General features: G+C 39.1%; 1 protein-coding gene across 2 annotated transcripts in view; it reads left to right on the forward strand.

Annotated features, from left to right (window-relative positions):
- LRMDA (leucine rich melanocyte differentiation associated) overlaps positions 1–24,205 on the forward strand; it is a 959,691-nt gene extending 935,486 nt beyond the window's left edge. For both annotated transcript variants that reach the window (XM_038411757.2, XM_043518073.1), the window contains one exon: positions 19,639–24,205. In XM_038411757.2, the coding sequence (XP_038267685.1) occupies positions 19,639–19,718 (80 nt within the window). In that variant the 3' untranslated portion in view covers positions 19,719–24,205. The remainder of the gene's footprint in view (positions 1–19,638) is intronic.
- Positions 24,206–27,190: the final 2,985 nt, after the last annotated feature.

The following is a 27,190-nucleotide window of genomic DNA, read 5'->3' on the forward strand; positions in this document are numbered from 1 at the left end:
TGCCCTAGAACTATGGGCTTTGCTAGTACAGCGATGCCATTTATTTATAGGTATTTAGAAAGGGGGAAGAAAACCAGGATGCATTTCATTGATCTTTCCGTGTTGTAAATGTAAAATTAATGTGCATTTCTTGTTTGTTTTATAGCGGCACTCTTTTCCTTTTCCTTATTTAATATTCACTTCATACTGTGCCAAGGGGTCAGTAGGGCAAATCAGGGAGCCAGATGGCTTACCTCTACCCTAAGGAAACACACCGATATTTAGCTGGGCATTTTTCCAAATAAAGGCAGGACTGGAATCCACAATAAATGTGAGAGTCAGTTAAAACTGTAGCCTTTCTTTGGATTTTCAGTTTCAACCTCCTTGAGGCATGAGCTTTTTATACTTCACGTCACTCTCTGTAGCTTTCTCTGAGTTAACTGCATCTAAGGAGATGTTGTGGGGGGCGGGGGAGGACACTCATTTTATTTATGGCCTATGCTCAGAAACAAGTTTCAGTTATTTTAATCTGACTGAAATAAGAAACCATAATCCATGGACGAAAAGACAGTGGACAAACTCAGTTAAATCTCAGATGCCCCGAGCATGTATATTTTGTCCATTTCTGATTTTTTATGTTCCTCTTTTTTCTCCTCTTATTCCCAACTTTAACTTTTGAAAAGCTGAGCAGTTTAAGTGGCTGGGCCTGGGGAGCTTATTTGTATGCAGCACAAATTTCAGGATCTGTTCCCAAGCCTGAGCAGAGTGAAAAATGGCCTGCATTTTCTTGATAGCCCATGTGGTTGTAAAGAATAAATGGCTAATGAATTACAGATGAACATTGACGCAAATTAATCTTCCTGATGTCCCTGGGTTATATGGCAGCCATTTAAAAGTTTAATCAATACACTAAAGTTGAAAACATGCAGGCACTGCAGTTGTTTGGATGTAATAAACATCAGAGGGAAACGGGAGGCTTGTACCCAGTCCATGTATCATAATGACAGGTATTTATGTTTAATGGACTAAATATTTTTTATTGGAAGAGAGCAAATGTCAGCTTAACTTTGTAAGCCCCGCATTCAACTTTCCTTTGAGGTTGGTGAGAGATGGCTGACATGTCACTGAAAATGAAATGTAAAAAAACCAATTGAGACAAAGTGAGGATAAGGAGCTCTTCCACCAACGAGATGCTGCTTTAATGCTCTGCAACTATTCATTAAATAAAATGTAAACTTTCTTCCACTTCTAATGTTACAGTAAAAAGGTTTACTAAGGGAGACTTTTGATGGTTATTAGGGAAAACAAGCACCAAACGCTGCCAAATATTCTTTTCTGGGAAGCATTTTATTTGAAAATTCTTTTCCTGAGATACGGTTTTGGAAGAAATATAATTGGTGAGGGGTTTCCCCCCTTTTTCCTTCTGAGACAAAGAGAAACAGGACAATAACTTTTAGAACCATCATTTCCTATGTCTTTCCCTTTGAACAGAGTAATACCATTATATAAGCTTTGCAAATGCTTAGATATTAATTACAGTTGAAGTAAATTAATTTTAGAGTCATGTAAGTCTAGGACTTACCCATCATTGCTATAAAGAGTGGGAAGGAGGGAAATTTCAAGGCTGCCAGATCCACTAGCCCTATAAAGATATCAGGCTGTGTGAAAAACCAATACTGGTTGCAAATATACCTTTATTTACATATTTATTTATTTATTTATTTATTTATTTATTTAAGGAAAAATGTTGTTGTCCCCCATGATACGTAAGTAGGTCTTGCAAAATCACTGTGCAACCCCCTACCACCCGATGCTAAAAATAATTAGAGAAAACTGAAAAAGTTTTTAGCATCTTTTCTGCGATCCAGTATTCGAGAGTGGCCCAGTAGCGGGTCATTTTTCTTACCCAAACGTATCCCTGATGCTCTATAGTCATCATGTGGAACTTCTAGATAGTGCTGACCATGCATTTGTGGATCCATTGGGTTGTTGTTAGTTTCTTTGGAGATTGGTTAAATAATTGCTCTTTTGTGGCTTCTCCATCTCTACAAAATATTCCATTCTATTAAACGAGTTTACACATCTTAATTTTTTCCCCCAAGGGAAGCTATGTGATTGCAGCATGAGATTATGCAATGAACTGTTAAATGCAGGGCTACTTGTATGTGACAGCAGGGTGGTTGCCACTCTTCAACCCCATGATACCTCCCAGAATCTTCCTCATTGTCTATAACTGATTCTTCAGAGGAGATGGAATCATAGCTAGTCCAGAGAGTTAAAGGATTTGATTGGAGCAGGGATCTTACTCCATCCTCAAAAAGGACATCCCTTAATATTTACATTTTGTTTAGGACAACTATTTTATAATAAGCAATGTCTCTCCCAATGTTACCATAGATGTGAGACCCCATTTGTCCACTTTAGATAGGTGCCATTAGGTGGTCATCTATAGAGCCTCTGAATAAAGCCATCTCTGGCAAAGTCATGGTATTTATAAAATGTTAGGTGCAACTTCCCCGTAGCAAGAGAAATTGCTTATCAAGCATTTGAAAATGTTCCTCTCCTCCACTATCCAGATGACAAACCATTTTTAAAAATTACTGGGGCCTTATCATGCAAGCCCTTACTCACGTGTATTTTACACGTAGAAAATAAAAGGAGTAATTACTTTAGGATGATGGTCAGATTGTCTACTATGGCCAAGGATTACAAATGATGTCAGTGCGAAGATAGTCTTCATGCTCCTCTGCTCATGGGTTGGCTGTGGGCCAATCTATTCGCACAGCATAAATTAGGAGCATCCTCAAGGGGCCAACTTGGATAAGTATGATATAGGGAGGTCCCCACTTTACCCTCTCCCCTAGTTACACATCCAGCAACTAATGGTAGGGAATGGACCACCATTTGCTGGCGTGATCCTCCGATGGCTGACTCTCTGGGTATAATATACCATCAGTGCAGTGGAAAACAGCTGCACCATATGCCAGGATGTGGGCCAGCATGCTATTAACATAGCTTGGCTTTACTCTTATATAACAGAACCAGCCAAATTCATGATTTTTAGTTGACTTTATAGCCTCCATGGTGATACAGGCTGAAATGTATGTGAGTAGCTTATCAGCTTCAGGATGAGGATGTCATACTGAGGATGTCAAAATGGAGCTGTGGTGTCCAACTGAACTAAGTTGAATTATGGTTTATATTTCCCGTAACTCTTCTCTCATTGCTTCATAGGCCCCAAAAGCATCCTTCTACTGGTGCATGATAGTAGAATGTGGAGTGAAACAACTGACAAAGCGAATCAGTATTGAATTTACCTCAGAAACGGGTGGCCTCTGGTAGAAAGCTGGATATGGAGAGAGGGTAATGTGGGTTTGGATCTCCATCTATATTAGACAGAACACTGCATTTTCAATATGCATTAACAACAAAATACTATGCCATGTGGTAAAATGTAATGCTGGAGAGTTCAGGCTGTCAACATACAATATGCAATTCATTTCAAAAGATATAACAATTATTTTGTTGGTCTGGTCTCTTTGCTATTTGGCTAAATGATTTCAAGTTAGTTTTATTAAACAGAAATAAGTCTGAATTCTGATATCAATATTCCTTTCCCATGTATAATTAAATTATATAGAGAATGATGATGTATATATTATAGGCTTAGTGGCTTTTGAGTTATCTCAATGGGTTTAAAAAAAATAAGGACCGTGTCTTTGTTAGAAAGAAATCTAAGCCGGGGGGGGGGAGTGAGGGGGAACTCAAAAGCTTCAAATTTGATATGTGGTGAAACTTCACTGAGGAAGAGTAACTGCATGAGTGTGAAAAATGTTTTCACATTACAAAATTATTAGTGATTAAACATAAAATGTTTGGCTTGGTATTTCTATCAATCTGAAGTTGTTTGTGTGTGTGTGTGTATATGCACTTATATACAGTAGTCTTACAATATTGTCATGAAGATTTACCAGCCCAGACACACACATCTACCTTCTTACCCTTTCCCTTAATGACCGATAATGATAGAAAAAAATGTTTTATCAATTTGTCAAAAAAAATTACCCCAGGCAATGGCTGAGTAATGTTTTGCACGATTGATGTGTAGTGTGCATATATGCATCTATATCCCTGTCTTAAGTTTTTTTTAGCACCATATTACTAGAGTTTTGAATGTATGTCTATATGTTAAGTCAAATCTGGCTATAATATTATTTAGCTATCTAAATAATGAAAAGAATTAAGTGAAAATGTTGACTTGTTAATCTAAAATTGTTTGACTACAACTTAAAACAGAGATAGCAAACTGGCAAGGTAACTTTCCCTCTGCCATGTTCATGTTGAATTTCTGAGAAATATGAATAGGATAGTAAGAAGTGAAAGCAGGTTGAAAATTGTCAGTCACAGGCTTCGGGAACTGGTACCTACATCCCTGACAGCTAATAAAAAATCAAGCAACTTTTGGTTCTGAATCTGTATAATAAGCATATGACAAAGAAAGAGGTTTCTTGTACATTACTGTGCAGATATAACTTTCCTGTCTGCCAATTTATCCTGCATTTTAGTTTCAGGAAGAGAGAGCATTAGAGAATGAAAAATCTCTTAATCAAAAAGCTTAACAGGGAAAAAAAGTCAAAAGATGTTGTCATATATTGCTAGTTATTTGTGATGGTTAAAAGAATTATCTAAAAACAAAGACGCCATTCACAAAGAAACTAAAATACAAAAGCTTTAATAACATTTCCATCTGTGTATCATCCATGTCTCCAAATGCAAGTCATGAATAACACATAAACTAGAGCATATAAGGAGCAGAAGAGCTAGCACCTCATTTAAAATCCAACACACCCCATCGTCATTGGAATCAAATACACAGCAGGAATGGTTCCAGTTGATAGACACACAAAGAAGTCATTGAAAATGGAAACATATTAATTATGTTCCTTAAGGTTAAGATAGTAATGGCTGAATTCACTAATCCTGGCATCACATTAAGGCTCAAAACCCATGCAGGAAAAGTGTGTAATGTTTCAAAAATTGTGGAAATTGCACAGTTTTGAATTCACTTAATCCTGCATCTGTAACTCACTTGTGACTGACTCCACACCATAGGGGGTAGCACAGAACAAAAACAGGGAGAATTACTAACAAAAAAGTTGTTCTTGGTCGAAACAAGCGACTTGCACTACATGAGCTAATTGTAAACATAGACCATTTCTGAAATGCAGCTGTTATGTGCTTAAGCAAACCCTGCTGGGAGAAGTGCTTTGTGAAACACCTCTGCTAGCAGACGCAGAGAGACCCTCAATAAAGGAATCCAAAGTGCAGTGTTGAAGAGAGAGCTTTTGTTTCTCAGCGTTTGGTGCTAAGCTTCTTGCAGGACGTGAGCTTAGCTTATCATTCTGATATCGATATCCCCTTCCTTAAATGTTTTCTCTATTTTCATTTTCTTTTTGCCTGTGCTAAATCAAAACAGAGGCTGGGAGGAGTGTGTGTTTGTGTGTGTTTTGGAAAAAGCTCAGGTTATGTGCTAGAAAATGCTAGGTGTGAGAAAATTCCAGCAAGCTCTGTTGTGGTCATTTTCTTTGTATAATGTTTTTTGTGTCCCTATGGAAGTTGGGAGGTCATTCATATGATAGATTTATATTTTTTTCCCCTCTGTCTTCTTTCTCTCCCAGATCCTCATCCATACATCTCTGGCACAAGACCTAGGTTCCTAACTATATTAACTCCATTGTGTTGGTGTGTTTGAGTCTCCCCTGAGTCTTAACTGCTTAGTGCTAAATCCCAAATCCTCCCAACAGCAAGGGGTTAATTGTCTTCTTTCGATGCACTTTAAAATCCTCAGCTCCGGGGAATGGTGTTTCAGTGAGAGTTGAGTGTAATTGCTAAATAATACAGGCACTCTGTCTTATTTTAAATGAGTAGTACTTAAGTTGTTACTGATGCTACTACATGTGTGTAAACTGGCTATTCCTTCACTGTCCTTGGTGGTGCCTCGGATATAGGTGTTTGCAAATTTAAGCATTTGGGTTTTAAATGTTGTCCCACTTCTTCTATTCCTTATTCATTCCAGATTATGTATAATTGATGACCTGCATTTATGGACATGGGTGGTATACAGATGTAAATGTTATTATAGCTTTTATATTTTATGTTCTCTCTGAAAGATCATTTTGTCTTTGAATAATACTCCTGTTCAGATTTCGGGGGGTTTATCTTTAAAAGAGAATATGAAATGGATATTGCACATCATATATTTCTTAAAGTAATTTGGAATTTTAGGATATGGGATTGGTGGTGACTGATACACTGCCTGGATGAGCTATATCCCTTTGAAAATAACAGCGCCAGTACATGCCTGCATCTGTCTAACCTCATAATTCACTTTCACATTGGGTTATGGATGTCTGCATTCAGTGAGTCTATCTTCCCTTTAGGTATTATTTCAGCCCTTTGAGATAATAAGGAAAGTTTAATTGCGTTGTTAATTGATTTTTTGCACAACATTATTACCTTGATTGATTGCAGAGTTGATGAAAATGTTAGACACAGGCAGTGTAAAGTATCAGCCCAGTAAGGAGTGGGAGCCATGTGGAGAATAGATAACCTTGATGTTAAGAGCTATATCCTTCAGATATGTCTTCCCTTGACATATTGATGGCCCTTGAAAAGGGAAAAGCTGATTGTATGCAGAATGCAATCATTAAACCCACTTCAGCTGGCTGTTGATTAATTTGTTTTTTCCTGGAGGATCTAGTTAAAGAGAAGGCCTCACTAGTATCAACAGCAACTATTTTCCAGGCTTCAGATTATTCTTAACCCTCTCCTAGAAGAAAGAAAAATACAAAACTGTCTTGGTTTAGTCAAGAAAATGGTCTGAAAACATTCAGTCCAGGTGCAATTTGGGGATTACAACATACACTTTACGCTTTTAACTGTCTGCTTTCCCTACCTCCTTCATCTCCCCCCTACAATATTTGGCTTCCGTGCAGCCACAACAAACAAAAAGTCACATTTGATGTTTCATTAGAAAGGCCAGCACTTATTCTCAGCAGAAATGCCACAAAGGTTGTCAAGCTAGTTTAACCATTTTTGTCCTGGAGATTGAAATACTTTGAATAGTGTTCAACTATTTACTGGTGGCTTCTCCGAAAGGACGAGTCCAGAGGTTCAGTGCACAAATTTAATTTCTTAAACTTTCTTCACCCAAGGACCTGTGTGGAGATCTTTGTGGTATAAGTTACAGCAGCTGTGCATTGCTCCTGATGGGGAACAGGGAGAGTGCTTTGGAGGTCAATGTGCCTCGATGATACCACTGCTAGTGCTTGCATCTGCAAGAGAGACTGTTCCAAGGTTGCTCTGGTTTAATCATAGCACAATTGTGTACTACGCTCTTGGATGTTTAACTGAGCAATGAGGATGCATCTGACCAATTTTGTCCTTGCTGCTATGTACAACTGTGAACTGATATGGCAGGATTTAGGGTTTTAACTAATCCATGGCTACCCTCTACCTCTTTTGTACTTTCCACTTGTACTTAGGTACAGTGACATCCGCTTTTAGACAAAGGGCTGTGATGTGTAATCTTCACTGCCCTGATGACCTTCCAGTGACATTCACTGGGTTGAGGCACAGCTTCCCCCTTCAGCACTTCCTCTTTATAAGCAAATGACCCAGGACATGTAAAACATTTATACACCTTTAACCATGCAGGAGAGTACCTTGGAAACAGAGTGCTTTGGAGACTGTCTTTCAATTAACCATTTAATAGACATTTGGTAAAGTAGCGGGTAGCAGGTTATTGCTTCCTGTTTAACTTAGTAATGTCCTAGACAGTCGCTGTTAGTTTGTGTTTGCCAGTGACACTGTGTTTGATTGTTTGGCCAGATGTGTTTTATTATGTCCAATGTGCACATGTGCCAGTTGGCTCCTTTTTAATATGGGAACATGTTAACTTATGACATAGTCAAGTGTGACAAATTTGAACCAGCCAAATAAGTGAGTAATATTTCAAGCTGTCAAAGCGGGTGAATACTGATTAACTGACACACTCCAAAAGCTCTCAGCAATATCCGTGCTCCAGTGGTATATGTTTACTCAGTGTAATATTTGTTAGAAAGTCTTTGGTGCTTTGACTAAATTTTAATGAGTCTGACCCTAATAGAGGGGTTTTACTGTGCCTCTTTTGAGTTGTTTCTTTAGCTTCCTATCTTTAGTCTTCAGCACAAGCTTCCATAGAGGCGGAGTCCTCTTGTAAACTACATTCTGCTATCCATTGGGATTTAATCTTCAGCCTCTCCCTCATTAGCATGTTTTTAAAAGGAGGCTGAGGGAGCGGGAGAGAGTTTAAGATAGAAAACAGTGACGATGTTTTGGCACTCTCTACTGGAGTCAGTCAGTGTTTGAGAATTAGGCTATGAACCCTTTGCAGTAGCAAATCATTGTGTGTATTCTACATAATGCAGGGTTTGTTTCAGCTAGAGACAGGCCTCAACTAAAACCAATGAACTGAATGCCTGCAGAACTTCCAGGAAGTTCGGCTCCAGAGCTGAACTTTATGGCTCGGATGTATTTCTGGTTTCAGCTGAGCCATACATCACCTGGGTTGGAAGAGTGGGGAGCACCTTTAACACCCGATCCTCTGAGATCTGGATTCCTGCTGCAAGGTGTTAAGCACTTGCAGCTCCCACTGGGAGTCAAGAGATCCCAGCACTTAGCAGTGCCAGTCCCTTAAGGAGCGTTACTTTATATTAAGAAGAATCCTATTAATCCTATCATTAGCAATCAGTTAAAAGTCTTCTTTGTTTCTGATGAACGGCTTATGGAAGGGAATGAGTAACCGTATACAAAGAACATTCCCCTAATTGATTGTCACAGTATCATAATATGACAGCAGCACTGTTTAACCGTGCTCTTTAATTTTGAAAGACTTGTTTTTTTATTTTTAAAGCTGGGGAAGAAACTTGGTCTTTATTTCAAATGACTCTCTTGAGAAATTTCAAACCAGTTGAGCCAGACTGAATTGTGGATGGCTTTTTTTTTTAAAAAAAATGTGAACTCCTCCAACAGAAAACATCTGAGATCCAAAAAGCAAATTTTACTCATGAGATGAGCCAAATTCACTTATAAACTCTCCAGAAGGGCCCTGCTGCTCATATAAGAATTTGTAATTTTGCTGGAATGCTTGCAGACTTTCCGAACAATTATTCCAAAAGTTCACTTTCTACAACATAAATCATGATACATTTATTTAATCCTATCACAGTTACTGAAAGACCTTACTTTCCTTTTTTTCCTTTTACTGCTAATGCAATCTGCACACTCCTAAACTTTGTGAAGTACAATATAATTATATTCATCCTCTGTTTCCCTAATGGCTCTAGCATTCTTTATGGTTTAATTCTGTTGCTGATTAATGGAGGTATTATTAGTAGAGTGTAACCCAAAGTGGAGAGCAGCCTACAGAAATGTCACTTTTGCATATGTTAGTCAAATCAACTGAGAGTCTTCTAAGATTATATGGGAGGAATTGACAGAGCAGCTGAACTTTAATATGCAGTAAGGATCAAATTTTAAAACCACCTTGCCCACCATTCTGAATACATTATAGGTATCACTTGCATCAATGCAGTGATCATGTTGTTGCATTAGTAGAAATGAAAGAAACATAATTCAGAACAATCAATTTAATTTGTATGTATATTTATTCCCTCTATGAAACATATTGAGACTAAATAGTGACTTCTTTTTGTAGCCACCCATATACCCAAATCGATGTTCACTGACGTTAGTCCACCAGAAATCAGGCTTCCAGGTAAAAGGTTGAAAGCATGGATTGTATAAATATAAGATTTGATCATTATAGAACATAAAATTGGCTGCAAAACTAAGGAACAGTATTGTTTAATTGTCAGAGGGGAATATTTAGTTTGCTGTTTTAGCCAGTTTAATAGACAAAGGGATGCTGCCCTCTAGTGGTGATGACCTCAACTTTAAATTGACTAAAGAGAAATCAGCATGAGGTTTTTTGTTGTGTGTGTGCTTTTTTTGTGTGGGAGGGGGGAGACAGAGGAAGGAGAGCAGCTGTTGTGTTAATAGCTAAAATAAGGGGAAGTAGTCCAGCTTGGAGCACTTGGCTATTAATAAATAACTTTAGTTTTTGTGACTTCAATCTACAAATGGAGAATGAAGGGCATTTAACAAATTTTACCTGATTTGCATCTGATTCTTGCATGCTCTTTGGAAACAGTTCCATCTTTTATCCACTCTATTTATAATACATATGAGAAAATGAGACATGTAAAGTACAAATAGATATTGTAAATTCATAGTTGTTTCCCTTTGAAGGTATCCAATCTATATAAATTTGAGCCTCAGTTCATATGTAAAAGTTAACCTCTGGAAAAGTTGATATATTTATAGCCAGTGTTTCTGGTGCTCAGTAACTCCAGTAAATAAAAATACAAGTATGTTCTTGATTATTTTTTAAATTTTACTCCACCCTTTTTTAAAAATCCAAAATATTTAACAAGAAAATGTTCATACTGATCTCTAGGCTCACCACATCCACAGAGTCATTTGAAATGGCAACACACATTTGTGTGAAATAGTGAAGATACACATCTGAGTGGTGGAAGGGGGAGGTCTTTTTGTTTGTTTGCTTTGTTTTTAATAGGAAAAAAAGCCAGCATATTGCAATCATCATCAGAAGTGTGGAAGGATTGCTAAGAAGTCTCAGTGCAGAAATGTGGGCCCTTATAATACTACTGAACTATCCTGAACAGTACAGAACTGATTAATGATTTAAAGTGATTTGCCCTTAATGGTTTTGTTTTAGCCAGCCGTAGATGATCTGTAGACAGCAGATGCACAGATCAAAGCTGATCATGTCAATGTCATTCAAGGAGGGAGAGCTATCCTCCTTTTCTTTTTTTGTTTTAAACAAAGTATGACATCTGAGGAACAATGTGTTGATTGTTCCACTGCCAGGACACACATAATGGAAACATTAGCTCCAAGATAACTTTTAATCTGTCAGCCTAATGGGTCCTTAATGTGTAGAGGGCTTTAAATGTATGTCAGCCAGGGCTATATAAAGTAACATAGTTTGTGGCCTGAATGGATCTAGATGACTCTGCACCATGATACAATATGGTTTATTATTAAGTATCAGCTCATCAGCTTATTCCCACGGACTTGGACAAGCTTCTCAATTTTCCAGTAACCAGATTATGTGAGAAAAAGCTTGCAGTGCATTTTTTTGCCCTTTCCTTTTTTTTAAATTACAAGTTTCATCCCCAGCTGCACTGTGAGCCCTGAAGTGTATTTACAGCAGGCTGCACTTTATCACACATCAGCTCGACTGCTCGTTTACGCTGAACATTTATGCAGCCTCCCCTGGCCTGGGATGCAAACTTCACATCTTCGTATTCCTATCACCTTCATTGCAAATTTTTCCAACATCCTCTCCCTGTTGACTGCTTTCCTTCCTCCTTTTTTTTCTTCCTACAGCCAGGCCAGTGAGAGTTGACATGACACAGTACTTGTCTGTGCAGGATAGTTGCCATAATTTCATGGCCTCACTTGCTTGTTTTGATTCTTCCCTGTTTGATAAAGTTAGGCGCATAATGCCAGTGTTATTGCTGTGGACTAAATATGGGTTTGACTTGGTTCCTGGAAATAATCTGATCAACCTGAAGGCATGTGTATTTGGGGAGAATGAAGCATCACTTTCTTGGCACCCTTGCATAAGTGTTAAGGAGATTTGTAGCCATTGCAGTCCCATGACTAAAATGGTGGGTTATGCTAGCACTTCTAGACACAGCAAAGGGTACAGCAGAAGGTGCAAGACAGCAGCACACTGCCTAAAAGATCTTCACTGTCTTGAAAAGTGGTGCAATTGGTCACATTCTCCTCTATTATGGGGAGATCTGTTGTTCTATACTGTACCCATCGTCATAGTATCCGATTGCTTCTTTGATGAAGATGGAGCTCGCTCTGGGCTGGGGCAGCTGAGCACTACCCTCGGCCTTACGAAGCTGCCTTTATGTGCAGCTACTTTTGGAGGACTAGCCCATTATTTCTGCTTACATTTAGCACTTTCGTTCTCTTAAAAAATCAATTAAAAGGCTTTTAGTTTATAATGTAAGAAGTGTTAATATTTGTGCATCTTTTCCTTTGGTATTTCTGATAGCATTTCCTGATGTCATCTTAGTTCATTATTACTTTTGGTGCCAGGGTATTGCTAGTCTTGTAAGCCAACGCTCATATAGTATCTGCTCAGAGGTATTTGGAGTCACATGCAATGACTTCAGCTGGAGAAGGCAAAGCAGAGAATGGCATAACTCAAAACCTTTCACTCATTAGAAGCTGCTGAAATCTAAGCCTGATTCTTACTATTTATTATGTGTATTTTGGTAGCATACAGTGGTCCTCAGTCAGCATTAAGGCTTCACTGTGCAGTGCTTACAATCTAAGAGGACAAAAGCAGCCTAAGGATGGGGGAACGGAATTCAAGATAGCCCTGCAAACAAGTGCTTAGGGTGAGTGGCCCATGACTTGTTCATTCCGTGGGATTTATTTGTGGGGGAGCAGAGGAGGGTGAAGAAATTGTCAGAAACAAAAAAGGGAAGAGGAGAGGAGATTAATACAGTGAAGGAGGGGAAGTTCATAGTCCAAAAAAGTCCAAGTCCATTGTGACATCAGGAAGCTTAGAGTCTGAGGTCTATTTTAAATAAACCCAGGTCTGGGTCTTTCAGGATTTGGGCCTTTTGTAGCCTGCTGCAGAAGCTTCAGGCCATATGTAGGGGGTTACAGCTGAGGCCTAGTGCCCCAGAGCAGTTTCTGGCAAGTCATTTGGTAGGGGCTGCAGATGCTTCACCCCACTGATATTGGCCCAAAGTGCAAGCATTTGTAGGGGAAGGGCTGGCCAGCTCAGCATTTATCTCATTCTCTGCTGGCTCCTGCTTCTGCTGCTCTGATGTATAACCTGAAAATTAGGACCCAGTGACTTGAATTCAGCCTCTAGTCTGGCAGTTGGGGAGCTGCAGCCACCAGTGAGCAAGTTTACTTGTGGCACACTCAGACTCCATTACAATCACTTTCCTGTAGTTATCATCTGAGCCAGAGTCCTGTATGCGATGAGGTTAGAGTTGCTGCATGCTGAGGGCAAAGGCTGGCCCAACTCTCCCACTTCCCCAGGTGACAGTTGTTCATGGTTTTACATTTCTTTAAATGTTGTTTGGCAACAACACTGCATGTTCCCCATTTTACAGATGGGGAAACTGAAGCACAGAGCAGTCAGAGTGACTCCCCAAGACCACTCAGCAAGTCATTGCCGGAGCCAAAATTAGAACCCAGGAATCTGATTTCCGACTCCCTAGTTTCCTCTTCTAACCACTCAAATTACTTGCCATGTTAAAGTGACTCTTAGATTCCTATAGCATCTACAGCACCTTTACACGTACTTTAAAAATGTAAATCAAAATAGATTTCAGTATTAGCAGTAGCATTTTATCTTCAGTTAGATGTTACATTTTTCTATTGTAGATATTCTAGCAGTGTAAGAAGAAAATAATATAGGAAAGAAGCAATAAGTTGGTCTTATTTTATCAAATGAGGCATCATGTGGAAAGAAACAAACAAAAAACTGTCTGCTACCTATGAGAAAGACAGTCAGTTAGTCAGACACCAGATAATTTTGGCTATCCTTGGTACTGATGCTTTGAGACAGTCGAGTTGCTTTTCTATGAGAGTCTCTGCTCGTATAAAGCAATGCACGATAATCTAATAGCCATCTTAGCACAGTATAGTGAGGATTGGGTAGTTTTGGCAGATATTGTAAAATAGTTTAGGGACTTTTAATTAGAGCTATGAGATCATTCCCTCCCCGGTATTCCCTCCACCAGTATGGATAGACTTCTAGATGTTTGGTTGTTTGGAGGTCCAAGGACAAGCTGTATATTTTGTCTGCTTGCCCTGCATAGTAGTGGGGATCACTATTTTGGATGCTGTTATTCCAGCATTGCACTGCCTCTAAAAGGTATCACAACTGATATGACAATGTCTTGGCCTCCACTAGTTGAACGATGAGCCTAAAGGAAGATAAGTAGTAAGTGTGTGTGTGTGTGTGTGTGAGTGCACAGGAAGAAACCAATTCAGGTGGGCTATTTATCCCAGGACTGCCTCTTTCCTGGGTTGTAAGATTAGGAAGAGTTTCACTGCAAGCAAAGGAACAATCACCAAGGGGAAATAATAAAGTAGTTGAATATGATATTTTTATTTTGTGACTGGGCTTGCTCTTGGAGGGAGAAAAACTGTTGAAAATCCAAATGTAAATAAACAAACATGTATGAATTAAAGCTGATGGATGAAACTCAGAAGACTCAGTCCAGAATAAGAACATAAAATCTGGGATGTGTATTTGAAACTATTGACATTCTCCCGCCTTCTCTTAGGCCAGCCATATAGATCTTTGTTCCTTATAGATTGCCTCCTCATTTCCCTTCTCCCCCCAACTTCCTTTCTCAACTCCCGCCTCCCCCTATAACCCCAAAACAACCCTTCTTCCTTCCAAACGGTCTAGGTCAGACATCCTCCCTGGTGATGCAACCACAAGTTCCAGTAGAACTGCTGTCTCTATGCTTGGGTCCAAGTCTGCCTTCTATGCCCTTATCTATCATATCTATGCCCTTATCACCCACAGAGGGTGACTTATCTATGCTCCAGGGAAAGGGCTGAACTTCAGGCTGATTGTTTGGGGGTTTATATGTTTTTAAACTAACTGAACAACCCATCTCCACTTATTGTCAGGTGCAGTGTATTGGGGTTCCTCTAAGCAGATAGTTTGCAGCTGCTCATTTGGGGTTTTTCACGCTTTTTTTGCAGCATTCAGTTGTTTTAATATTTGTTCTCAATTATTTAGGAATAAATAATTTTGGAATAAATAGTGTGGCCCGCTTATTTTTAATTAAAACAAGTAGGAACTCTTTATGGAATGTAAGGCCCCATTTAGCAAATCATGTAGGGGAACATTTTCAAAAGAACTTAGTGATTTAGGAGCCTATGTTCCATTGAAAGTCAGACTTTGACTCTTAAGGACCAGATTCTTAAAGGTGTTTAAGCACCTAAGATACAAGTAGGTGACTAGTGGGACTTTTTCAGTCCTTGTCACTTTAGAAAATCCCACTGTGCATCTGTTTGCATTTTAGGTGCCCAAATATCTTGAAGAAAATGGGACTTACGCTTCTCAGTTACAGGCACTTTTGAAAATTTTACCCGTAAGTACTTGCTTATGTGCTTTGCTAACTGGCGATGATCTTAAGTATGTTTAAAATTAAAGGGATTAATGGAAGTGTTTTGTCTAAATGAGTAGCACTATAGACTTGAGTTGGTTGTAGACAGGTGTTTATTCTCCTGTGAATATTAGTTGTAAATAGGGTTGTACTCTCCTATAAGGAAAGTTGCGATGAGTATTTTAGGGAACTTTGTAGTTCCCATTCATTGATGGGAGAAAATCCCCCAGAGCCTTTGAAAAAAGTTAAAAATGGTGTTGATTCATCCAGAAAGCAGTTTACACATTTATACTATAACCACCACTCAAAATGTAACCAGCTTCTTGGTGGAAGGTGACAGCTGTTTAATAGCCCACAGCAGCACTACCCAACAGTGTGAGGCAAGAAGTGTAAAGATGAATATCTGATCCAACACAGACTGATGCGGTGGGATTTAGGTACTGTAGTCCGAATAAAATTAGCTAAACTGGAATTTGGAATCAAATGGACATCAAGTTTGGTACTAATTGCCATGTGATCAGACCAAAAGCAGTCAGGACTTCTGCTTAGGTTCCCCCTGAACACAGACATAGTACAGTGATGTATAAATTATCATATGCTCTTTTTGTTTACTTATGGAATATAGTCCTTGTCACCTAATGTAAATAAGATTATCTTTTTCACTAATATTCTTAAATGCAAATACTTTACTATATGCTAATACATGGTAGCACCTTTTACCTGTATCAGAATTATTAAAAGCATTAGGAAAATTAAAGCCAACTCCTCATGCAATGGCACCAGGATGCCACCAGATAGTCTTAGCATTAGGTCACAACTAATTTGAGCTGATTTGAACTGGTGACCTAGAAGTGCATTGTCCCATAGCCCATTGTGAATTCCTTCTACTGTCTGGTCCCCAAGAAAAATACCAAGAAGTGAAAACATATTTTACTCTAGAAAAGAACACTGAGGAATCGATTGTATAATAACTCTTTGAAACACACACCCAATTTAAAAGGAGAGAACATGACTTTAACATTTTTTCACTTGCTTTAGTATGCATGCATGTATGTATTTATTTATTTATGGGGATAATTGGGTTTTCCCCCAGCTAAGGCAACGCTTGAGTTGCTGACACTACAATGTGTTGGTGAAGAAAGACTGATACCACAACACACACAAGTGACTGCAGGGTTATTACTTACCCGTCATAATTAGAACATCCATTCTGAAGGAGGGGGAATTTAGAAGATAAAAGGTATATTTAAACATGATTCTTCCCTATGTAATTTTTTCATAATTATAGTTTTAATAGCTTATGGTGATGGTGGAAGCAGTTACTTAAGAAAAAATTGGAACCTCATTTGGGGGGGAGACGATCCCTCGAGATCTCATGTTGTCATTTTTCAAGAGCCCCGAGCAGAAAGCTCATTCAGAATGCTGTGCATTAGGTTGATGCATACGGAATATACTTAGCTGCTTATGACCAATGCCAGATATTTTAATTAAAAACACCACACATCATTAAATATGTTGTCATCCCCTGCACACATGTGTGCGCGCATACACACACATGAGTTTGTGAAGCTGCAAACAAATGAACACATTGCAGATGTGCGGGGAAAACTGTCTCCTACTGAGTCAGACACAGTAGATTTCCTAAATCCATGTATTCCATACCGTAGCATCAAAAGCTCTTACTGCAGCATATAAACCCTCTGTAATTTTCACAGTTTTCTTCAAGCCAGGGGAGGGGAGGAAGAGGAGGAGGGAAAAAAGGTCACCATTTAATTTATGAGCAAGCCTATTGTTTTACAAATAACCTTCATGATAAATAAAGTCTCATGGCAACATTTTCAACTGTGCTTTTATCAAGGCTCTCTGAGCAGTGCGTATAATCTGCCTGGCAATCGAATCACAGCTGTGCGCCTTGGTAGGGAATCTCTGTGGAGACAACACTTCCTTAATTTAAACAATTGTAGGCTGCGGGAGTTCAAAAATTTAAGCTGACTTTAACTGTCACTAGCCCAAGCACCTTTATCCCCAGGCGAGCAGCAGCAGCTGGATTTCATTTCCTGCTGCCAGACAGTCCGACATCTTTGCTGAACATCCCAGGAACTGAGCGTCTTTGCTTTAAGGATTTTATTCAAGGTGACAGCTCCTCACACTTTAGCGTTCAGATCACCTCAAGTAGCTGAGATATCAGTGAAAATGAGCGCACTTCTACAGCAAACTCCAAATTTAGATTGACTGAGGTTATCCTTAGGCCTCTAGACCCAACCTCCATTACAGAACAGGCCTGCCAGTAACTCTAAAACTACAGTGGAGTTTGTAATGATGTCTGGGAGAAATATTCTGCAGAAGCAGTGGAGAATACTATAAGTGATAGGAAATGATGTCAGATTTAGTTAGAGCTGGAGACACTGTTAGAATATACTTGGCATAATATGGCACCGGTATCTCTGTCGGCATCTCTGTTTTCTGTCACCGCACACAATTCTAGATCTGTCTGTAGTTCTGACAGTGTCTTTTCAGATCAGGTTATTGCACTCGCTCAGCGCAGCACCATCCAGCCCCCTTTGTTTGAAGTCTGCCCTTTTGTCATTAATGCAGTTGATGTCTATTTAAATCTGACGGTGAATGTTGTATCTGTTTTCCTGTCAAGAGATCATTGACAGTATTAATACCTCATGTCCTTGCCTCATTTTCTAAGCGCTGACACCTTGCTGCAGTCTCCAGCATTCATCAAACAGCACTCTCACCAAGATCTCCATAAACAGTCTTGCTTCCAGTCCCAAAGAAACACGGCAGACCTCTAATAGGACTTTTATCAATGACAGTGAAAAAGGAGTCTGAAGAAGATCATTAATAAACTGTTCATATCCTTTGAATTTAGAGCTCTACCACTAGAAGCCCAGCAAAGCTTTCTACCAACTAATGACAACCACGATTTGCATGGGATAGCGTCGTCTCAGTATATGAGAACTTGCTTTTGACCAGACACTGGTTTATGAAGGCGAATGATTTCTTCCCTTGAATGTGGAAGTTGCTCCAATGATCAATCGAGTTATTGGAGACTTGGAGAGAGGGAGAGAAGGAAGCGGAGAAGGGGCTAAGCAAAGCACATATAGTCCTCTTCTGTGCTTCCCTTAAGAGGAATGTGTTTTTCAAAACAGGTGATAGGCCTATCAATATCTTTCCATAGGAGTGTGTTACTAACCTGATGCTTTAAAAAAGGAGACAATAATAGAGATTAGCTTTAATCCAGCACAGCACCTGCTTCCAGGAATTGCATAGCTTATTTGATGCTTATAATTATATTGCTACATTACATAAAGATTATTAAAAGAATACTTAATTCTTGCTGCATGTAGGTGCAGCTAATAAGATCCCATTTGTTCATGTGGGATTTGTCAAATTTAAAGCCCTGCTCAGTAAATGAGGATATTCCCTCCCAGTCTTTGTCCCTATACATAATGTTTTGTTTCCGATGGGCTGGGTGTTGGTGGACCTTGCATGGATGAGCTAGATACTATAGTGGTGAGAGCTTTAGAAAATCCCAAGATAGATAGAGGGAGAAGAGAGACCCTTGCACATGGCTTCCTTTTGCAGGAGGCAATAATAATTTGACTGCACATGCCTTGGGGGGCAAAAGGAGGCATTGCTAATACTACCACAGCACTCCCATGTAAGGGTATTGGCCATAGCTGTATATCAGCTACCACCACTAGGAGAAGGACAATGTATAACGTTTAAATATGGCTTCCACAAACAATATACCTTGCTCTCCCTTTACCATTGCTCTGGCTCATAGAGCCATTTATATTTAGAAAAGGAAGGCAGTGAGGTCTAGATGACCTTGGGCAAGTCACTTCACTTCTCTGTTTCTGCAAAGTAGGGATAATAATAATTACTTACATCAAAGGGCTGTTGTGAGGATGTCTGAACAGAGTTTTTTCATGTTTATATCACTAGATCAGTGCCAAGCTGTTGTTTGCTGGTATTATTTTTTTATCAATAAAAACCATGTGGTTTAGAAAGATTCATCTCCATATCCATATTTTGGAACAATAACAGACAAACATATAACTCTATCCAAAATGCCATCCCTACAAAAAGCAGTAGGGCATGGATATGTGCTTAACAGGGTGATTCACAAAGGTACTCAAGTGTGTGTTTGCAAGGTTGACCCCAGTGCCATTAATTAAAATAAATTAATTTCAAATTAACATACTTTGCTTTCCGAGCATAGCTAGAAAGGCGAGAGAGAGCAGTTGCCAAATGCAGTTGAACCTTCTTTTCCCCAACCTCAGTAATATCGTTCCATTACATACAATGCTAATTGCTCACTTTTTCCTTATTTGTTTTCTTTTCACTGTAGGTGTTCTGGGAAAATGTCGCTACATTTACTATGGGAAACATTCGGAAGGCAACAGATTCATTCGAGATGACCAGCTATAAAACAGCACCGTTCCATGCCTCTTTAAACAATCCACAAAACATGCACACAAAAAGCACAAATTGCATCTACATTTTCTGCGTGTAACTAAAAGTCCTCCAGTACTTTCTGCTGACTTTGCCAAGCCTGTCAAGATCATCTTTCTGTCTTAGTCTGAGTAGTCACATAGAGATTGACATGATTGCCTTTAAGCAGGTCCCATCCACCAGTGTGACAGACAGCTGCAGCCAAGCACCAGGCCTGACAAGATGAACACCATGATGGATTGCCTGGTCCAATTGCTGCACACAGAAGAGCAAAGGTCACACCTGGGGCTTCAGTGAGCATGCTCAGTTGGTTTTAGTAAGAGCAATGCTTTTATCTAAAGTTTGCTTGTTGAGTGAGAGAGGCTTGCAGTATCAATATGCTCATAAAACAGCAGCTATAACCGAAGATTTAAAAAGCCCTTATTTTTCTCCCCCAAGAATTAGGTACCTTAGTTTAACACACACAAACCTTTTCAGACAGTGTTTATCACAAGTGAAACTTCGTGGTTTGCTTTGCTCTTTCTTTAAGGGGGCAGGGGATATGTTGTCAGCAATGTTGATATGAAAACACGTTAGCAATGCATAGCACTGAATCTGCATATTTTTATTGAAGAAAAGGGGTCTAAGCAATTTTGCACACACAACTGAACCAAAGCATCCTATTTTTGCTTTAAATCTCAAATTTTACTACATTGTAACATTCAAAAGTGGGGCCATTTTTAACATTGCAGAATATATGACACAGAGGGCACACTGTTTAACTGTACGTGCTTGATTATGGTAGTGACAGTTCTACTTATGCTTGGTTTATTTGACAAGATTTTTTTAACATGTGCAGAGATTAGATTTAGAATTAAATGTTTTGAAAGGAGAAAGCAAAAAACACAACAAAAACCTACTGAGCGTAGATGATATTTAGAGGAAAACAAGGTACAATTGTTTGTTTCATATCACTAACATTATTGTTGGAATCTACATAATTTACAATCTCACTATATGTCTTAGTCGCCTCCCTATTGTGGTCATTATTAATCCCCTATTAATATACATGCAAATTATGTAAACATGGCTTCTTGTCAACTTTTCAGTAACAAAATGAAAATCCTTAGCATTTTACAAGTCTTTTTAGCAAATGGGGTGAACGTGTTTGGAGCAATGACTCATTTCCTTTGTTACTGTGTTTCAAGTTCCCAAGAGTTAATACATTGTGTTGGGTGTGACTAGATGTCATGGAATTGACAAAGAGTATGCAGAGCCTTTCACCTCTAGGCTGCAATTTCAAAACCAGCCCATGATGGTATTGTCTAAGAGCTGTTACCATCTGTTGGCTATTTGTTGGCTTGTATGAAATGAGTCTGTATTCGCTTTCCTAAAAGACAGGTGACTCTCACAAAACTAAATACTTACAAGTGACTCATATTTTGGCAATCTTCAGCATATGCTGTGGATGGAATGGGACTGGAGACTGACGTCTTTCTCTGCCAGAGGTAGTCCCTCCAGAAAATGATGAGGCACCTTGGCAGAGGAATGAAGGGAAGCTGGCACTGCTACTGTCCATGTTATTTGCCTCTCTGAATGAACAGAAGACTTGACTCACTATGGCTGTCAATATGAAACTGCTAACCAGTGTTACATTTACTTTTACATTTGAAAAGAAATATATATAATAATAGAAATATATTTAAAATATACAGGGCCAGGATCTTCAGCTGCTATAAACTGGCATAGCTCCGTTGACTTAAATAGAGCTACACGGTTTCCATCAGCTGTGCATCTGGTCCCATCTATTTTAAATTCAGATCTGTCTCTGAGTCGGCTGCTGTACAAATTGCTGGGAAGTGAGTTGTGGCTACAGTAGCACAACTCTGCTGATGTCATAGTCTCTTATTTGGCTATTACAGATAGGAAACCAAATTCTGATTAAAAGGCTTCTGAGCTTTTGGGAAATCAGGAGGTTGCTTCTCTTGTGACATAATTATTAGATTTCTAACTCAGTGACCAAAATAACAGCAAGTTGCCATCCTAGCTCATTTGTATCATCATATCTGTTCTGAATCATCAACTCATGTTTTGACCATAGCATATTACAGGCAGCAGGGTGCTAAACAGAGGTGTCTAGAATAACCTAATGTCACATTCCGTCTGGTTGCATATACGTTCCTGTCTCTATAAAAGGCTTTAACCCTGCCTCAAACAATAAAAAACACTTGCAAACTGACCACATGATTTTTCTCTTTTTTGTTTTTTTTGTTTTTTTCCTTCTTTACTTTTTGTAATGTCAAAACCCTTTGCATCGAGAACATTCCTGAGGATGATACAAAGCTTTGGAGGCAATAATATTTTTGGAATGAGATGTGACCAAAGATATTTTTTCAGTATTAAATAATGTAGCAACTTTAAGTAAAGTTAGCTGAATTAGAACTCTCAATAAAATCCACTAGTTCTGTAAAGTCATCTGAATAATCTTAACTATTACTTTTTATGGCTATAATATATTAGCATATTATTTAAATACATGTGGGACTGTTTACTGCTGTCTGTATTACATACATTGCTGTAGCATGCAAGGTATTTCATTCTCAGATATTTTGAACTGAAATACTGTTTCAGGGTGTGGCAAATCTTTTGGGCCCAGTCCTGCAGTCATTGCTGAGTCCTTTCTTAGGTGTTGATACAAAGTGGGCCTGAGGCAGAGCTACAGGACTGGGCTGTAGGTTGTTCACAAGTTCAAAATTGTAATATGTCAATCTCTTGACAGGAAAGGGATTTAAGGAGAGATCCTCATCTGCATCAAATTACTCTACCTTCAGGGTGGTGATTCAGGGTAGACTAGTCCTAAAATATCCTTTTCATCGGGTCCTCAGTTTCTCCTTGAAGCTGCATACATGCACCGCACACACACATTTCCCCTTCTTCTCCTTAGCTGTTGCAGAGGGCTGTGTCCCCATGACTGAGGGCTGGGAGCATTTGCTGAAGCTTGTGTACATGAATGTGCAGAAAAGCTCTTTGGGGCAGGGAGATTGTTTTTTGTGCTGAGTTTGTACAGCACTTAGCACAAAAGAGTGTTGGCCCATGACCAGCACTTCTCAGCACAACCCACAGTACAAGTAGTAAATAACAATGATGGTGTCTGCATCCTTCTCTCCTTTGTGAGGCTGTCCCTTCCATGGCCCTCCTAACCCTCACTGATCCCAATCTGGTTCCCAAACCCAAGGCCTCTGCATAATAACTCTGCCCACTCTTGGAATATCAGGGCAGTCTCCAATAATGTAATTTTATGGGACAATTTGTTCCTTTGAAAACACTAGTTTGGACTGTAGAATTATTGATGGCAAATGTAAATGCTTTACTCACCTCCCAGACAGCTAGGAACAATCCTATTGTCCAGTAGCATGGGAAGACCAAGACTTGGTGAGCAGAAGCTGCTACCCACCAGATGAGCTGCATTCAAAGCCTACTGCTACCCACCAGATGAGCTGCATTCAAAGTCAGTGGGGGTCTCTCCTTTGGTTTCAATGGGCTTTGGATCAGGGCACTGATGCCCTCATTTGCTGGTGTATCCAACTTGATGATGAAAATGAGAACCATTCTGTGTCCTCAGTTGCCTTGTAAATGCCACCAATCAGCCTAAGAAATATTGCAGACATGCTGAACCAGCTATTTTCTAACTCCCTTCACTGACTCTGCTTAATCCAATACTGCACTTAAATGATGAGTGCACACGAGTGCAATGTATGTACCATATTGGAGTAGGGGGCACAAATGCTTTTGATGAGCTTTTACAAGGTCCATTGTGAACCAGTTTTGTTTTCAGCACTCATCTGGGCTCTCTCATCAGTAAGAGTACCAGGTTTTTTAAAGTATAAATCAGATTCCATCAGGGGCCAATCTTTCCACCCTCCCATCCCTATCAAAGCCTTGCAGCAGTGTAAGAATTTACTTTGTCATCTTTCCCAGTGCTGTCTGAATGGAAGCTGTGCTGTGCACCATTTTTTGCCATTGTGTCTTAGCAGAGATGACACATGGAATATCAAACTATTTCTCTTTTCCTTCCCCAGGCTGAAGTATGTGCGCCCACACCTTCTCGTGTACCCAAACAATAGGATAATAAACAAATCAGTTGCCTGTTAAACTCTCTCGGGGTGATTCCTGAGGAAGTTGGAGGGTGTCAGTAAGTTATCAACTAACAAGTGGCTCTTGAACAGTTCACATGGTGATCTGCCAAGCTATTTAAAAAAGATCATCACTAAGCCACCAGGATTTAAAGAAACATTGCTTCTATGGAGTTACTACATTGTCCTGTAGCTCTGGCAGAACAATGGAGTGGGATAGCTGTATTATTTGTTGGCTAACCATATTTGGGAATAGGAGATGTGTGGTTTTACAGGGAACTATTTCTAGCTGCTGTGTTTTGTTAATGTATTTGTGACAGTTATACTGAAAAATAAAATATCCAAACTGAAGTTTCTGGAGTAATGTATGTTTGTTCTTGTAGGGAAATAGGATTAGGGCCTTAGATCTAATACTATCAGAGTAAATGAGCAGGCTTTTTTCTACTTTAAGGACCAATCTTGCAATGCCTTACTTATGCAAGTAGTCCTTTTTCAAGCCAGCATTCCCATTTAAATCAAGGGGATTATTTACATGAGTAAAAGTTTGCTCTTTTTGAGCTCTTAATCTGCAAATCAAATATAATCCATGCAGGTCTTTGTGCCTGAATATTGGCAGCAATAAACTTCAATATTGAGTTCTTACCTTTAGATTTCATGTCTTTGTGGAAAATAATATATCAAAGATTTAGTGACACAGGGCTCATGTTCACTGGGAAAAAAACATTTTTAACGCGTTAATTAGCTCATGTTAGAATTCTAATTTAGACAAGGCAATGGCAGTTTTACCATACATTATCTGATTGCAGTAAAGATAGTTAACATGGATTATTTTAACACAGGTTAAAAATAATGAAGAGACAGAGATTATTGTTAGAAAGGCAACCAATATTAGGTTACATTGGTGAAGTCTGACACACTGTGTTGTTAAGCACACCATAGAATGTCACTGCAACAGGGCAGGACTGACCCCTGTGGTGCCTCCTGCTGGCCGTCCTGGGAATTAGCGCTCATTTCCCCGGAGCACCCTCCTCTAGTGGTGTCTCACTGTTGTTACTTCTGCTCCGCCTCTAAGACCCACATTGCTCCCCAGATCGCAGCATCCTCTTCTGGATTTGGTTAGGTATACAGCCAGTATGGCCTTCTCCTGTGCTGCCATCCTTCAACCTAGGTGCGTTCCAGCAGTCCCTAGTAAGTGGAAGGCTCTGTGGGGCCCATAGCTTGCTGGTGTAAATTAGAGAAACACTTAAAACTCAGAAGTGGACCCAGGGCCAATGAGACTCAATCACTTCCCATGCTGTTCCCCTGGCAGCTGCCCCTGGTGGAAACTGACAACAGCTGAGAAATCTGTGCCCTGATGTAGTTAAGGTTGCAAAACTGTTTCCATTATATTTATTTTTTTCACATGCTCATAACTTTCTGAACTATTCCAGGCTTGGTCCATGTAAGAAACAGAAATGAAATTGTTTTGAATGCTTAACAAAATTCCTTCAGCTGTTAAAAGCTGCACAATTCAAAATCTCAAGAAGAGTCAGGAAATGCAAAATGAAAGGTTCTAAGAGCAGCCTTAATTTGGCTTTGCTGCACCAGTACTTTCTGTTGCTGTTCTGTTTAAATCTAATTTAATATGGCCCTGATTGTACAAAAAGTGGACTCTTTCCCTCTGACACTCCACGGGAGCACTTGCAGATCTCTTTGAATATTTGGGCCCATAATGAACTGCTTATCAGAAAATATACAGGAGATGTGCAATGCAGCTTAATCAGTGTTGATGCTGGAACCTGAACTTTTTCATTTCCTATGTGATTTTTAGAACTGGGTGGAAAAACTTCAATGGAACCATATTCTGCAGAAATATGTGAGTCTGTCAAAATCAAAATGCTTTGTGAAATCATGTTTGATTTCATTTTGAAGCAAATAATAGGAAAAAGTACCAACACTGTCAAAAACATCCAGTTTCAACATTTTTGGAACAAAACATTTTGATTTTTCCTTGTGAGAAATAACTTTCCATTATATACTAATATAAATTAAAAATATCAAAATCAAACCAAAACATTTCAGTTTCGTCAAAACAAAATGTTACGGTTGACCTGAAACTAAATTTCTTTCAGAATTTTCTTTTGGAGAGGAATTTCAAAATTTTCCAGCTTCATTCCTAACTGGTACAAGAGCAAATTTCAAAATATCCAAATGCTCCATACAAAGAAATTTCCATTCTCCACACTGCTCTTTGTGATTTTAATTGTACACTGATGATTTTTGTGTGTGTAATTATTGCTAAGACTTTGTCACTTTTACAAAATATGCTGCGGTTCCCTTACTAACACATTATGAAGTATTTATAATGCAAATTAAATTACTGTTGTCAGATCATGCAAACAGAGCTCATTTATGAAGCTGTGTTACTCCTCTTGCACTGTTTTGCTGAGCCATTCATTTGAAGAGCTCACTGATTTGCAAATTTTGTGATCCAACTGAAGCTATTGCATCCATCCCTATATTTTAATCCCAAATATTCTGTAGTTTAGAAAACTATCTTCATCTGGAGTTACTGAGACCCCAGCCATTCCATTTCTGAATGATGTGAACAGGTCTGAGAGTGCACATATGCTTACCAATTAAAAGGATATGCAATATGAGGTAAGGACAAGACATATACCCTGTGAAGCTGATGACTCCTGCCTCCAATTACCCGGCAATGACAGGCTTTGATTGCCCAATTGTTAAAATTTCAAATAAACTCCCTTGTGCTTTCTCCCACAAAGAGCTCCATGTAAACATCCACAAGGCCACCTCATTGTCTTCCTATCTAAATGCCTCCTTAGAATTCTCTGCCATGATGGTTACAAAACATGTATTAATGGTTAGGCAGCTGGTGTACTGTTATCACTGCTTCTCATGCTGAGTGATATTGTTTCATTGTCTTCCCCCGTCTGTCCATATCCATTGGTTGTCTTATACTGAGACTGTAAGTTCCTTGGGGCTGAGCCTGTCTGTATTTTTACAGCATCCAGTACAGTGAGGTGCTGGTGAATGATTGGGGTTCCTAGCGCTATGACAATGCTACTAATAATAAATTAGAGAATGAATTGAAGGCTGGCGCCACACAATGGACAAGATATGTGGTTTAAAATATGGAACCCCATAGGTCTGAATGATCCTCTATATTGTATATGTTATATAGAAATAGTATGTATTTATTATTTGCCCTGTGTTAGTGCCTAAAAGCCCCCGCTGAGATCAAGGCCCCATTTGGATAGGTGCTATACATTTACACAGCAAGAGACAGTCTTGGTTCCAAAAATTTCTCAGTGAAAATAGACAAGACAGACAAAT

The sequence above is a fragment of the Dermochelys coriacea genome, chromosome 7 (genome assembly GCF_009764565.3).
Source record: "Dermochelys coriacea isolate rDerCor1 chromosome 7, rDerCor1.pri.v4, whole genome shotgun sequence".
Lineage (NCBI taxonomy): Eukaryota > Metazoa > Chordata > Testudines > Dermochelyidae > Dermochelys > Dermochelys coriacea.